The sequence below is a fragment of the Ascidiella aspersa genome, chromosome 4 (assembly GCF_963924565.1).
Source record: "Ascidiella aspersa chromosome 4, kaAscAspe10.2, whole genome shotgun sequence".
Taxonomy (NCBI): Eukaryota; Metazoa; Chordata; class Ascidiacea; order Phlebobranchia; family Ascidiidae; genus Ascidiella; species Ascidiella aspersa.
Genome location: NC_139450.1, coordinates 11,211,212 through 11,226,179, shown reverse-complemented (window position 1 = coordinate 11,226,179; position 14,968 = coordinate 11,211,212). Strand labels below are relative to the sequence as shown.

Here is a 14,968-nt window from a genome sequence, read left to right as displayed (position 1 = left end):
CGAATCGCGTTTTCTGAGACAGGTGAGTCGGCGAAAATATTGGCTCTAGGCTCGGGTGAGCTCGTGATTAACGTGGCAGTGGATTGCAAACAAATAAAAAGAAACGCTACAATAAACAAGCTCTTCTCTTCGGTGGTACGTGCGGATGGTGACTCAAAATCTAACATATCTGTATATCACCTAAGATTTTGTTTATTTATTTCTGTGTATGTTCGACAGATTACGAACCGTAATATTTACAATCAGATCAATAAGTCGACATAATTTGTGCTTTCAAATTCTAAAGCCTAATTATTGCTTTTCGAATTCTAAAACTATTTGCTTTTCGAATTTTAAAACTATGGTAAACCGTCTTTTGAACTCAGGACAACGAAAAGTCAGAAAAATTTTGGAGATCCGATGGTTGATGCGTGCTTATGTTTACGTTTCCTGTGTACACTAAAGCTTCAAACACAGCCTATAACCTCACGAAAACATACAAAACAACTTTATTTACGAACAAAATGCACAAAACCTTCTAGTTTAAACATTTCTCATGCTCAGTTCGATTTTCCACAATGGGTAAACTCAGGTCAGAATCCACGACATTCTGCTCGATCGATTCGTAGACAAAGCATGACGTCACGCAACAAAATGGCGTCGTCAAGGGGTAGTGCGATATTGTGGTAGTTCGATTCCAGCATTGAGATGTTGCATTGTTCCAATCCTTTGGGCAAAGTGTGGCGTTGGATGTTGAGGCGACGTCACTGCTCGCAAAACTGCGTCCAAACCGGGAAGCCAGAAAAACGTAGAAGAACAGCTGCGATCCTGTGCAAATCGCCTGGAAGTATACAGACAGATATTTTTAAAAATTTGAAGGACCACCAACAGAGAACAAAGTGCCAAGGTACTTGTAAACATCGCTAACAAAAAATATAAAAAAGGTGAATATTTATGTATAATCCAATACCATTTACACCATTTTATTTCTGGTTGATTACTGCTCCGCTGACGTAACAAAATAAAACGCAAATTATCATTTTTTCCTTTCTTGTCAATAACTTTGCATGGATGGATTTTACTTTTACAGGATCTTTAGATACCGTTCTATACGAAATATATATCATTTTCAACAAAAGTTTGATTCTGCTTTTTACTCGGGTTTTTAAACTTAGGGTTTTACTAGTTTAGTTAACAATATGTTACAAGAGACTTCCTAAAAAAGTTTAACCTAAATTGCTTTCCTGCAACACTATGTAAAATCTTAATATACGAAAAATTTTGTTGAAAAATTAGTTTCCGTACTGGTGTTTATAATTTCAATATTCACACGTGTTTCAGCCTATAGCAAGACTTGCGCTGAAAATTATTCACTTCAATAAACTCGTTGGATGGAAATATCGCACTTACCCCAGTTACAGCCAAGATACGAAAACCTGACAAGAGGTTGTCCTTCAGAGCACCACCTGGCGGCAAGCCTACGATTGGAGTGGCGCAAGAAACCAACAGCGAGGGGGCGCTGTCGAGCGGTTGAAACAGTTCATTTTCAAGTGCGCTCTTGCTCGCCATTACAGTGAACGTTAGGACTGCGTTCGGTAGCAGACTGTTGAACAAGGTTTGTTTTGGTTAACAAGTTGACAATAATAGCTAACGAAGACGATGTAATCAAAAACTTACAAAGGTCGCGTTTAAAATTAAAAAAAAATTAAATACTTTGGCATACGTTCATCCACGACAAATCAAATACGCTATGTGGTGTTTTTATCATTTTAACAAGCATGATAATAAAACGATTTTCTTTTGAGTTTAGCGAGAGGTCATGTAAGTTTTCCGCTTGTCCATTGGGAGTCGCTATTGATTTGTCAGATACGCGCTGTTTATTTACAAGTACATTGGGTCACTCGTACAACTGTGTTGTTGACATATTCATGCATTTTTAATTTGTTCATTGGACATCATTCTGCGGTATATTTAACAATTAACCCTCGAAGAAAAGACTTTTTTTTAAATAATCGAACCTGTCAGGACTGTCATGTTTTAGTGCATTATTCGAAGAAAAGTGCGAGAGATTTTCCAGGCACTATAATAACTCACTTTAAAATCCGGTAATTTGCGTCGCTCTAAATAACAAGTTGACAACTCTTGTCGTCGTGTTGAATTGATTAAAAAAATCTATTAGTGCTCCTTTGTCAATACACGAATATTGAGAGTTTTTGTTGTTATAATACTGCTTTTAAAATCAAGTTTTATTGACTTTTCAAGCATTGACTGTCTTGCATACGTGCATTTTTCTCTTGTACACAAACTGATTAAGGAGGTATAAATATTCTGGCATTTATGCGTATCCGATGCAGTTAAATTATACCAAAAATTAATTTGAAAATACCCCCAAAACTACAAATATCATAAATCAAATACCAGAAATAATCGGCAGCAGTGACGGCCAGCAGTCGTATCTTGGTGTTGTTCAACCTCCGCGTGGACCCGCTGAATTGGACCGCGGCGTTGAGCACTTTATTTCTGTGACGTAGGTAGAGCGTGATTCGAAGAAGAGGGGTTAGCAGCAGGCCGGCGTAGGAAGAAAGCAATGCCAGATGGATCGCCGGAAAAGTGCTGGAAAAAGTGTCGATATCTTCCAAATACGATGTTTTTAGAAAAATAAAAGCAGTTCTGTTTTTAAATTTAATTGAGCCTGAATACTTACATAAACCTTTATCATTGTCTCACATACTTATATATTGATATACTGACATATTGTTATTTATCAAGTAAACAAACCATTGAGGTTTTTAGGCACAGTGTGACCCTTTGATCATCGTAACATACAAATATTATGTACGAGACGAATCTAACTTTATATACAACAATTAATGAATAATACAATCATAACCGAGCTTATAGGACAGTGTTTCTTAAGCCATGAGTCGCTAACCATAATTGGGTTGAGTCGATTGCGAAAGCAATCTGAAAAATGGCTCATATAAATTAAATTAGAATTACTTTATTTGTGATTTTGCTCATTTTAAGCCAGTGCTCCGCAATCGGTGTGCCGCGAGACCATAGCAGGTGGGCAGAGAATTTTCTTTTCGATTTTTTTTTCGAACAGTTTAATACATCACTAAGATAAATAGGAATGTCGAAAAAAACGTCGGGAACAAAACGTTTTGCAATATTGACTTTATGACCGTAAATAATGCAGATAAAAAATTAAATCTGATTTTGTTTTCCAAAAATCTTTATTTTTAAATAATGTTGTTCAAATCGAGTTTCCAAACGATCTAGCTCGTCAAATTGGCACACTAATGTTTTTAAACCCAAAAACCGGAATCTCATCAATGTTAAACCGAGGCCAGTCCCTATGGACTTGTAAAGATTCCTGTAAAGCAGCAAAATTAGAATGAGAGATACGAAACGTTAACTTTTTGCTCATTCGGAGCATTCAAAAGTATTAGGGTCATTGCAAAAAAACAAATAGAAACACTGTTATAGGATATGAGGATGACCACGACCAATTTGTGCATCCATGACATACCTGCCTGCTTTTATTGATACAATGTACGCGACGACCAAGCTGACAGACGAAACGAGTGCAGAGACCAGACAAAATTTTTGTCTCGATTTGTTATCCATCCTTGTATAAAAAACATAAAATTAAAAAAATATGTATGCCTTTTTGCTTAAGATGAAAACACAAATAATATAATGAACAAATGATGCGAAGTGTTTCTACGAGTGTCGACAAAAAGCTTTACCTGTACCTCAAAAGTTCGAAGGTAACCAAGCACAAGGTAGCTTCGCAGAAGGCAGGGTAAAGGTTGGACATGTTGAAAAGCAAGTTTGCGAGGGTCTGCAAATCGTAAAGGGCGGAAATGCGTTAGACTATTATACGCTGATTAAAACGTACACGCATTCGCACACAAGTACACGCTACGGCCGGATGAAGCTGACGAGTTATAGGACCGAGGGCGACAGGCAGCATTCTGACGCATTTTCAAATATAGCGCGTGCAATTTGCTTAAAATGTTTCGGTTTGATCATTACAAACTCGCCCGTTATTGTATGAGACTATGTTTGTATGTCAGTAGAAAACATTATGTAATGAGTCACTGGCGTCCAAAGCGCGTTTTACTGCATTCAAAGTAATTAGGTTATGACGCCATTTTAATTCTGCTGATCAGCGCGTGATCAAATTTAGTAGGACATTGCCGTTGTTCAAACGACGTCGTGCTTACGTTTAGGTAGCAAGCAGTTTCGAAAATAGGCTCTGGAAGTTCTTCACCATCCTGTTGGCTCTCCAGGTCACGTAACTGTAAAATTCCGTGCGCCACTAACGCTGGAAAATACCATAACTCGTTATACTTTGAAAACAATCTAATATTTTACAATTTATGTAGTATTTTACACGCAGTATTGGTATTTATGAACTTACTTGCTGTTAACAGACCATCGATGGCTCTTTTATAAGACGTAAAGACGTGTGACGCTCCTAAAATTGCTGCCGAGGTGTTTTCCTCACTTATTACTTCTTCCCGCTGATATATCACTGAGACATTCACTAAAATACGTCAAATTAACATTTCTCATGTGGGTTAATTTCGGATTATTTATTTTAGTTTTAGATTTTTAACTTGTCATGCCCTTCATTCTAGTGGGGCGTTGCACTAAAAGCGTCATACTGCATTTTTTAGTTTGTAATAAAAAGTATATTTAACTTTCGGCGGACGTTATTGACATTTTTACGTCTGGAAATGGTATTTTTGCACGTCAGGAAAATATAGTGTGCATCGTTTAGGACGTGGTTATTATTTGTTTCCATTGTGTTTCTCTTAGCTATTTGCGTGCGTCCACATGAAAAAAATCTGTACTTGTAACAAGGCAAATGAATATTGCTTATTATGCGTATACCTTCATATTCTTCTGCGTTTATCCGCAAGGACGGTCTTCTAGTTCCGTCGACATCTCTTCTACGTCTTTTACTAACACCGACCAGATATACCGCTACAGCAATTATCAAGCTAAATGCTGAACTGGCTACCAGGGCAACGGAATATTCAATACCAAGTTCTGTAGGGTTTGCCATCTCTGCTAAATGTGCAAGGTTTGCAACAGGTCCTATAAAAGGCTTGTACCAAATGCTACTTTAGGTTCTTTCAAGCTTGTAATACGGATGGGGTCTTTTATGAAGTTCAGACATAAAAGGTTGATTAAAGACTTTAGAGGCCTGTCTGGAGACGTAATAATGTCAATGCATAATTAAATGCACCCGGTTCACAAGAATTTTTAAACCGATTTGCGTAATCCGCATCAGTAATTTATTGCACTTCGGTGTTCGCATAGGCGTTAAATCAGGCAGTTCAACGACAAAAAAGCACAGTTCTGAACTTTATACATTCACAATGTTGGGCAATCTCAATAAAAGCAACCCTCGGCAAATAGTCGAGAACACCTTGTTTGACATCTTGTTTGAAAATGTTTAAATCTGTTCAGTTTTAATTCAGACATGAATGATAAACTTGTTTAGCCGTTTTTTTACAATAGGCAAGATAATGGTATTTAAGTACAGTGAAACCCGAGAGGGAACAAAACGGTCCACAACCGCAAGGAAAACGCTCTTTAAAATATAGGCGCTCATGTAAAAACGGGACCTTTCAACGTGGCGCTCGACGCCATCAAGTCCGAAGCAATATACGAGACGCTGTCGCCGATTTGGAAGCACTTTTCCCGGCAACTAGCGCAGTCGTCCTTGGTAGGTAGCGCTCCGGCACCACCCTCGGTTAAGTCCGAGCACAGGCGTTGGCGCGAGTCAGAGTCGAATTGGTCAAAGCTGGTAGTGTAGCTAGCGTCGTCGGACGCCGAGTTGCTGGGCGACCAGCGCACGCTCAGCCGCGACGCGTCGCAAATCTCGACGGTAAGGGTGTTGTTGGACGATGACGAGCGGCTGTGCCACAGTGAAAGTCCCGAGTCGGGCTGCTCGCGCCACTCCTCGTGTGCAAAGGGGCCGTGCTCGTCCGATTCAAAGGACCGCCTTTGATCGCCGTCGACCAGAATCCCAGACTCCGCGTCCACGTCACCACCATAACTATCCGGCCTTGTTCTTCGCTTAGCCATCAACTGAGCAAAGGCTGCGGCCATCGTAACGTATATAGGACTCTCGTCGTGCGATCCTGGCTCGCCCTCGATCTCGGGATCGCAGTGCACCTCCACGGCGCCACACGCAGCAGGCGAATCTTCGTCAGCGATTTCGCTTCCCAGCGTCGTTTCTGTTGTAGAGTTCGACTCCTGTCGGGTCCGAGGCTCGACGCCGCGTTGCGCAAAGCTCAGCGGCACCACGTCGTACTTCTCTTTCACGTTGATGTCTGAGTACTGATCGCGCTGTTGACATAGGATGGTGCGGTCGTCGCGCATTGTTTCTTCCTGTCCGACGATAAGGTCAAGTTTAGGGAAAATCAAAAGCAAGTCACACCTTAGCCACTTATATACGTGCGGCGTGCGCCTTGAGTAAATGGCAACGTTGCAACTAAATGGCAACGTTACAACTCAATGACAACGTTGCTTTTCTCAAGGATTGCTACAAAAAGGGCCTCAACTGCTGAAAGTTATAGCTAAAATTTAGACAGAAACTTCTCAGATTGCTACAAATGGCGTCAGATTGACGCCACGGCTAAGCAAGTGGGTAATTTAGGTACTCAAAAAAGGAAAAAAAGTATGCCATGTTTCTTCGTTCTCAGCGCATTCGTTATACGCACAAATCCAAACTGTTGTACTTGTTTTGCTACGTTTCTACGCAAAAAGAAAACAGCGTGACAAAAACAAACGAAATTGTAGTGCTAACTGGCGTGCAAATCGCGCGTTTGTGCGATTTGCTCACGCACGGTTCCTCTGTTTTTCGACTGATCCGAAACCGCCTCGTCTAAAGACCGTAGCGTACCGTGACCAATTAGGATTTGTCAATCGGTGGCACACAGACTCAAGTTTGTCGCTATAACACTTTGGGGCAAAATGCTGTAGAACCTTAGCGCCAAAGGTCGCAATTCTTTTCAACGTTTAGTTGCATCAAAATAAATGCTCAGCGTGAGAGCTTCCCGTGTCGCTTTGGCCAGGTGCTTTTCAATTGCCATGAGTGCTACATTACATTTTTTCGAAGCACCAAGGTGTAATACAATACATAAGACACAGGATATTGTAAAATCGTGTTGTAGGCGAGCGAGTAAATTTTTCGCCACAGAAGTTGTACAATTTTTGCATTTAGCAAAACACTAATATTTAAGCGCTACTAATCATCAAAATCACAAATCACCTATATGGTTTGAGATGACACCTGTACTTCATCCAAAAATATAACGGAATGTATTGGACTCTCGCGAAATTCGCTTGTATTGGATTAGCAAACCTCCGTAAATATAAATCAAACTAACGCTTTGTTTATCTTTTACGGGTGCTGGTGCTGCACAATCAAATGGTCAGTGGGAAACTAAAATCAACTAATTCGTTTTAGCGTTTATTAAACTACGTCTTATTTTTTGTAAAAACGGATATTTATAGATAGGCTAAACATATTTTAACCCATAATTTAGCATTACCAAAAATAAAGCAAGATTTAAATAACTTGCAAACCGTACGCGCAGTAATGATGTCGAAACGCATTGACCAGTTGGCAGCTAAATAATTTGAAATACCTGACATAGCATTATGCCGTATACCCTTAAAATACTAAACGATTACTAACCAAAGTTTCCGGTAATTTTGGCAGATCCTTGTACATGTGCTGGTACAGGTTGTAAAGTCGATAGGCCGCATAGCCGCTCACCAGAAAAACGCAAATGCTGACGGCGCTAGCCAAAGCAGCCACCGTGACAAGTTTTCTGCAAGAAAAAAATACCAAGTTTATGCAACTCTAAGAATAGGGGGCGAAATAAATTTACATAACAGTTCACAAGTTGCCGCGATTTACCATGACGTAAACTATTTTTATTTTATAATCTAAAGAGATCGGCTGGTATCTCCTTCAGTAACATATGTTTTGATTCACACGAAAATACATCTTTTTATAGATTGATATATTTACTTTTGAAGCAACTATATTTGATTTCATTATCCGATTAGATAAGACATACTGTTTGCTTGCACTTTGTTGGCGGTTAAATGTTCATCTCAACATCTCTAGGATGCATTTCCAAACATGGGCCGACACAGTTTAAAACATCTGACTCATAGTAGAGGTTATAACTTGTTTTCGTGCTTGTTGAAAAACACTCGTCAGCAAAACAGCGATCGACAAAGTAAAACTTGTTTTCAACGAACGTTAAATTATTGTATATAGTGTACTATTGGCTTCGTCTTATTTTGCCCTAATAAAATCCTAAGCTCTTATTGTAATCCGTATTACCTAAAAGATTTCGATATATGTGTTATCTGCGATCTGAACCATTTATGGCACACATATCAATAATTTTTCCCGAAGTCGCCGTATTACAGGAGTACAAAATCAATCTCGAATCCTCAGGAGACACCACGTTGGAAAAATAATAGTAAAAATATTTATTTCAAAATAAAAGACACAAAACGGAAAGCGTATCACCTGTCTGGACCGATCGACTTAATGGTAATGCACTGCCAAGCTGTCCAGTTGCTCTCGCTAAACGGATCGGAGGTGACCTCCTGCCAGTTAGGTTCGACGATGCGCAGTCGCACACAGCAGGTTGATTCTGCAGCTGCCACGACGCCGCACCGCTCCGCCGGTATCTCGAACACCTTGCTCTCGATGTGCTGTTTCTCAACGGTGGCGTTAAACTGAACCTGGTAGCAGTAATGAGACTTTGTTGAATTAAAAAATTCCATACATTGTACGAGCGTTCGGTATCATTCACACCCTGACGAAGGCGACTTTCATAGGTTGCCGAAACGTTGGTAAAATTACCAGAGGAGCTGTTTTTTTATTATTAAGATTAGCTTACGTGCAAATTTTGGACTTTAAATTTGGTACATTTAAAAATGCCTTGCTTTATTTATCCTGTTTATTTCTAAATAAGGTATGACAGGGGATCAATCTGTTAGTAAATTATAAAAAACATTACAATAAGTATAGCACTTTCAAATTTTGCATAAGGTGTAGAAACATGTCATTTTCAACAAAACGACACATAGCCTGCGTTTTTTAGATTGTTTTTTTCTTTTAGGCATAATCTTAGTTTTTGATAAAAACACACAGACAAATATAATCATATAGCGAAATGACGCCGAGCGCTTGCCATTGTGTGGTGTTTCCGTAAATATGGTTCAATTTTCGGCAGCGACACACAATCAGAAATGCCATGCTGTCACTGAATGTGCGATTCACCGTTTTACACAACTCGCATTTTATTGATTAATCATGGACGCGTAACCCGAAAAAAATGTCATGGCATTGTCACCTCGCGCGACGGTAAATCACCTAACTAAACGCGTGTTGTATTAATTCATCGCTTTTATCCAAAACGTGGCATCGTGGGCTTCGACAGAGCGCGTTTGTGGCGACGCCGTCGGACAACAGAAAACTCGAGCCGACATGTTCGAGCATGGGGGTGGGGAGTCAGGAAGGCAGGAAAGAACCCCAAAGTACGGAGTTGCGCAACTTTTCGGGTCGACTCCGCTGATCCGCCGCCCTTCGTGGAAGCCTGACAGCGGTCGGAGCGCCAAAAGATCCTGCTTTAGTCGCGATACCGCTGCCAGTCAGGAACCACCTGTCTGTAACACAAACCGTGACATATGTGCCGCGCCAGCGCCAGTCAAATGGAGGCCGGCAACGGGACCCGCGAGCAATCAGCGCCGTCTCGGTCTGGCAGCTGTACATATGTGCAGCGCCTAACGCCTGCAAAAAGCCTGCGATGACGACTGTTGCGACGGGTTGGAAAAGCGAAATCCTGACTGCGCGCCGGATACGCGGCGCTTGTAAAACACGATAGTGGTGCGCGGCGCGAAATACCTGGTAATTCAATTCCAACATTTGTTTGAGCGTGCGCGTGTAGGATTTGCCATTGCCCGTCTCGTCGGCCGCCCGCGGGTAGATGAACAGCTTGTTGGCCGTCGACGTTACGTTGAACTGCGGCGTAGGAAGCAGCCCTGTAGAAAGGCGCACGAATAACACCTTGTCAGCAATTGTTACGGCGTATCCGGCCCCGCCAGACGAGCGTACATGCTACACGAGGTCAGGCTGGGTAAACACACGGTCGTTTGTTAAGGGTGGGAGCACAGGGTGAAGGCGAAACTCGTACAGTCTGGCGAAAAACTTTTCAGTTTGTTTTGCGTGACTCTGGTACACACTACTTAGCTATTCTTTCTTATACCATAAAGCTTCGACTTGAAGCTTGAGACATATGACACAATACAAATAAGGAATTGGGTGGCATTTTTTACTGTCTGCTGGAATTTTATTTAGAATATTGGACACGAAAAATACCGTCAACCGACAAATGACCAGCTTACTATACCACTTAACTTGAAACTAACAATGTATTTCTTATTCCAAATTTTCGCACATTTATACCATGGTTCCCAAATTAATTTGAAATCTTAATCTAAAATCTTTAAAAATCTACTACCATGGTCTATGTAAAAACGAGTCCTTTCTCACACAAGCTTGGAATTATCGCATACACTTTTGCACTGGCCGCGACCAGCGAGGAAAACCTGGAGCGAAACAGCTGTAAAGTCGCAAACATCTCTCAAAGCACAACCATATAGGGATAGAAGTGTGTATGCAACTCACGGTACTCCATGGGACGGACGCGTAGTTGGACCTCGGGGCATTGCAGAATTTCGCCGCCGTAGGTTGTTTGTACTGTGAGAAAGAAGGTGTGCCACAGTCCAATCTTCCACGCTTGGAAGTTGCATGTTGTGGAGGTGGATCGCTCGCAGCCTTCCACCGGGTACCATTCATCTGCCGCTGCTCTGCAAAAAAAAACTGATTTTAAGCGAATCCCTGCTGCCGATCACATGGTTTTTCGGGAGACGCTATTGGAAGAGTTTAGTGGACTTGCGACGCATCAAGCGATATAAATAATAATGACATTTTTACACCAAAGGTAGTTTAGTTTTTAGTTTGTTTTCAATTGCTGCGTTTTTTTTAGAACAAGATGTTGGATTGTAACTTGTCAGGGAATAATGTTTTCTGTAATCATTTGTTGCCGCCAGTGAGATTAGATACGAAATGGGTTCATCGCCCTGGTAAAATTGAAACAACAAGAAACTTTGACGTAACCTATTTGGTCAAGGCCTTTGTTAATTGAAAATCGCACCCTAAAAGTTTACTTTTACAGGACCTACTTAGGCGATGGATATAACCTTAAAACAAAGGTGTAAAACCTTTTTTCGTGATTTTTAACTTGAAGTTTTTAACTTCTTATGGTAACATATATCACCGAATGTTGGACCACACATATTGATCTCAAACGAAACAAAAGTTAAGGAACGCTACATGTTTTTTCGTTAAAGTTAAAGCCAAGCACAATCTACAGTTTAGATAGAAAAATTCTGTGCCTTTACATCTACCCGAGGATGCAGCAACGCGTGTTATTTAAACGCAAACAACTAACAGTTTAGTAGCAATGATGTGGCGGGTTGATCGTAAAATAAAAAACATCCACTTCCCTAATTACTTTAACTGTGCGTCCGGCTTCCCTCTTCAGCCAGGAACTTAAAAGGGCAATACGGTGCAACAGCGATTTATATAACTTTAAAAAATGTTAAACTATATGTTAAGGACGAATTTTACAAAAAGGCGAGTATGCCGACCAGAAACAATACGGGTAACTGTTGAGTTACAACGAAACGCACTTGACAACAATGGATTTGTTTTCAGTAAGCGCTCTATTTGATAACCCTGTCGCGAAACAGTCTTACTACAATGCGACATTTTTTATCGACTTATACGAAAAGGCGAGTATTCCGACCAGAAAACAAACTGTTTTCCTGATAAGAAGCATAAATAATATATAATTCAGTAACCGTGATGTGCAGTATGTTTTTAATTGTTTTCTTGTACCTTTTGGTTACACATATGTTCATAGGCTGGTTAAGTTTGTTTATGAGCCCTTTTCGCAAGCACAACTATTCGTGGCGGTTTTAAATGGCTGATCTTCCCTGCCTCACGCAGGTAAATATTATGAAACCGCGTGATTTCCGAATAATTATTTGTATAAAGAAGGTGTCATAAACGTGTGAGAAATCATGCCAGAAACCTTAATATACCCTGGTATCGCAGCGTTTCCTTATTTCGCCTTTCTTACACTGCGCGTACCAAGAGGTTTAACGCTTTTCTTGAAAGGCTAAATTTCAAATAACCAATAATTAAACGGAAATAATGGCATAAAATTTTCGAATTACCTTGGTGAATTTTCCTTGTATAATGTTGTGTTTAAGGGAAACAACGAATATGTTTATCAAAATCAATATAAAATATTCGTAATTTCTTACTGCGGCGAATCGAGTTTGTAAAGCACGGTGTAGCTTGCAGGCAATTTCGAGCCGTCCACAGTTTCTGAAGAAGATTCTTTCGGTGGATCCCACGACAAGGTCAAACGCGCATTGGCCACCCGGAAATTTGTCACGCACGCTCCGTTGCTGGTTTTATGTGCTGTCGACGAAACAAAATTATAGGAGTTACGCAAAAGTAACAAAAGTTGATTGTATAAACAAGACTAAATACCTAAGAATTAATACAATTCAGGTGAATACCATATTTTGTTTAGATTAAAAATCATAGCCCTTAAAATATTCGCCACTGACCCTTTATTAAAAAAAAATCTGCTTCATCGAGCGATAATGTTCTGACAAGTTATATAAACTTAACTTCGAAAAAAAGGGTCTGATATAATGTTTCGTGGCAAAGTTTAGGGGCAACTCAACGAAAATTAATATCATAGTGCAGGGGTAGCCAACACGTCGATGGCGATCGACCGGTCGATCGCCACATTTCACCCGTTCGAACGCGTTGGTATGTTTTACGTCAATAAAGTAGCTGTCGCACCCAAGCGGAACATTAAAATGACCAATTGTTGTTTGGACAAGCCTAACAAAGCGTTATTTCACCTAACAAATTAACCTCCATCACTGGCTTGGAAATTTTAAATGCAATTAACGCTCAAAATGTTTAATAGGTGTTCTTGTGACTTTTTTACCGAACCAGTCGATCGAGAGTCTTTAAAAAATATGTAAGTGGATCGCAATCAAACATAAGTTGGCAACACCTTCTATAGCAGGAGTTCTTAAACTGGGGTCTATGGACCCTTGGGGTCCGTGAACTAGTTTTAGGGGGTCCATGAAAGTATAATTAAAATATTAGTGTATATTGAATAAGTAATCAGATTATTAAAGAAAATAATTCAATCAAAAATAAAACGGTTTTGAACTGAATGTTTTTATACTTCATTTCACTTTAATATTTTTGGACCAAAATCAGCAAATTTATGAAGTCTATTCATACTATGACGTCAATTTATGACGCCATTTGTTAATTTTTTTGCCTGCAGTGGTCCACGCGAGATCAAAGAAAATTTAAGGGGTCCGCGGTAAAAAAGTTTAAGAACCCCTGTTCTATAGTGGAATGCCGTGAAACAAATTTTATAGATAAAACGTTAAAATAACAAAGGGTAAAATCGTTTAGGGAGCAAATGATCCGCAAAGTATTGAATAGCCGGTTAGTTAAATGTCGCCACATTATCAGCGAGTAAAAAAATTAAAGGTTATAAAATGTAATTTATACACGAGTCGAATGCTGTGATTAAAAAATATACAAGATACGTTTGATCAAGCTTAAATCCTCCAATTACATTGTTGTACCACCTCGTGATTAATCACAAAACATTACCTTTTGTTGTGGTTGCAAAACGTTAATAGACTAAAAGACGAGACAAACAAAAAAGTCACGTTTTCTCTCGCTGTCACATCCATGTCGCCGCGTTTTCAATCAAAATCCAAATATTTTACATTCAGGTTTGTCTAGTATGCCACCATACATAATGTTTTCGGGGGAAAAGAAATGCTTCTCGAATGCGTTTGATTTTATAGACTGACAAAAATTGGCAAATCAGCAAATTTACGTGTAACAAGAATGTTGCAGAATTAATATATTGATTAAACTAAGAAACGTAAGTATTCAGATATAAGTGACAATACTATTAAAAACAGCGTTACACTGTGAAGTTACTTTTTAAGGTTTTCTTTTACGTATTGAGTAAGGAACATTAAACTAGCCGGAGCTGATTTGAGGATTCAATCACGGAATAATAATTTTTTGTCAAAAATGATTCCGATTCATTGGTCGGCTTTAAATTTTACCCACCCACGCCACGTCGGTTGCGCTTGAACGCGCGTGCGACGTGCCCCAAATTATGAATCACCCATTCGTGTCAGCAACAACGGACCCAGTTTTGATCGGAACGATAGCGAAACCGCAGATCGCTCCTCTGAAAATGCCGAAAAAACACCCACCTTGGTCGTCGACGTCGAGAGGTGTGCTTTGTGCGCCGGGGAAGGTCGATAAAAGTACAAGCGCACAGGCGAAGCACGTGTAAGCTGAAGTTAGCCCTAGCATCTGAAATCAATATTGGCCCTGGTTAAAAGCTCTGGATCAACATACAAGTTTAACAAAATGGTGTTGTGACCGAGTTGATTTTTCAAATCCGATTGACTCCACAGTACACGAACCGATCACCACATACAAAATAAAAGATAACGCTACTTGGGAAAATGTTGACTTTTTCTCTCTCGTTTAATCCCAATAACTTGTTGTCAATATTTTATTTTTACTTTTCTTTATAATATGTTAAACCGAAAGTTTGAATTTCAAATGGCCATAGTAATAGTGGGACTGCAGAGTAAGGGGTTTAAATCATAGTTTTAATAAATAAAAATTACAGGTCTATATGCTGTAGTTGTCATTCACTTAAGTATATATTATTTAGGTGGGGTTTACCGCAAAGGTTTAACTCCTTTCGTAAGAACAACTGATTTA

The 14,968-nt window shown here is 39.8% G+C and overlaps 1 protein-coding gene across 1 annotated transcript; it reads right to left on the bottom strand.

The window, feature by feature from the left end:
- Positions 1-5,285: 5,285 nt before the first annotated feature.
- Positions 5,286-13,972, bottom strand: LOC146147811 (uncharacterized). The gene is made up of 7 exons (XM_083387941.1): positions 13,942-13,972; positions 12,430-12,589; positions 10,724-10,905; positions 9,941-10,077; positions 8,558-8,775; positions 7,706-7,841; positions 5,286-6,393 (listed from the first exon to the last, which is right to left on the bottom strand). Exons 1-7 carry the CDS (start codon positions 13,970-13,972, stop codon positions 5,608-5,610), a joined length of 1,650 nt encoding a protein of 549 aa, XP_083244067.1. The 3' UTR covers positions 5,286-5,607.
- Between the last annotated feature and the right edge of the window lie 996 nt (positions 13,973-14,968).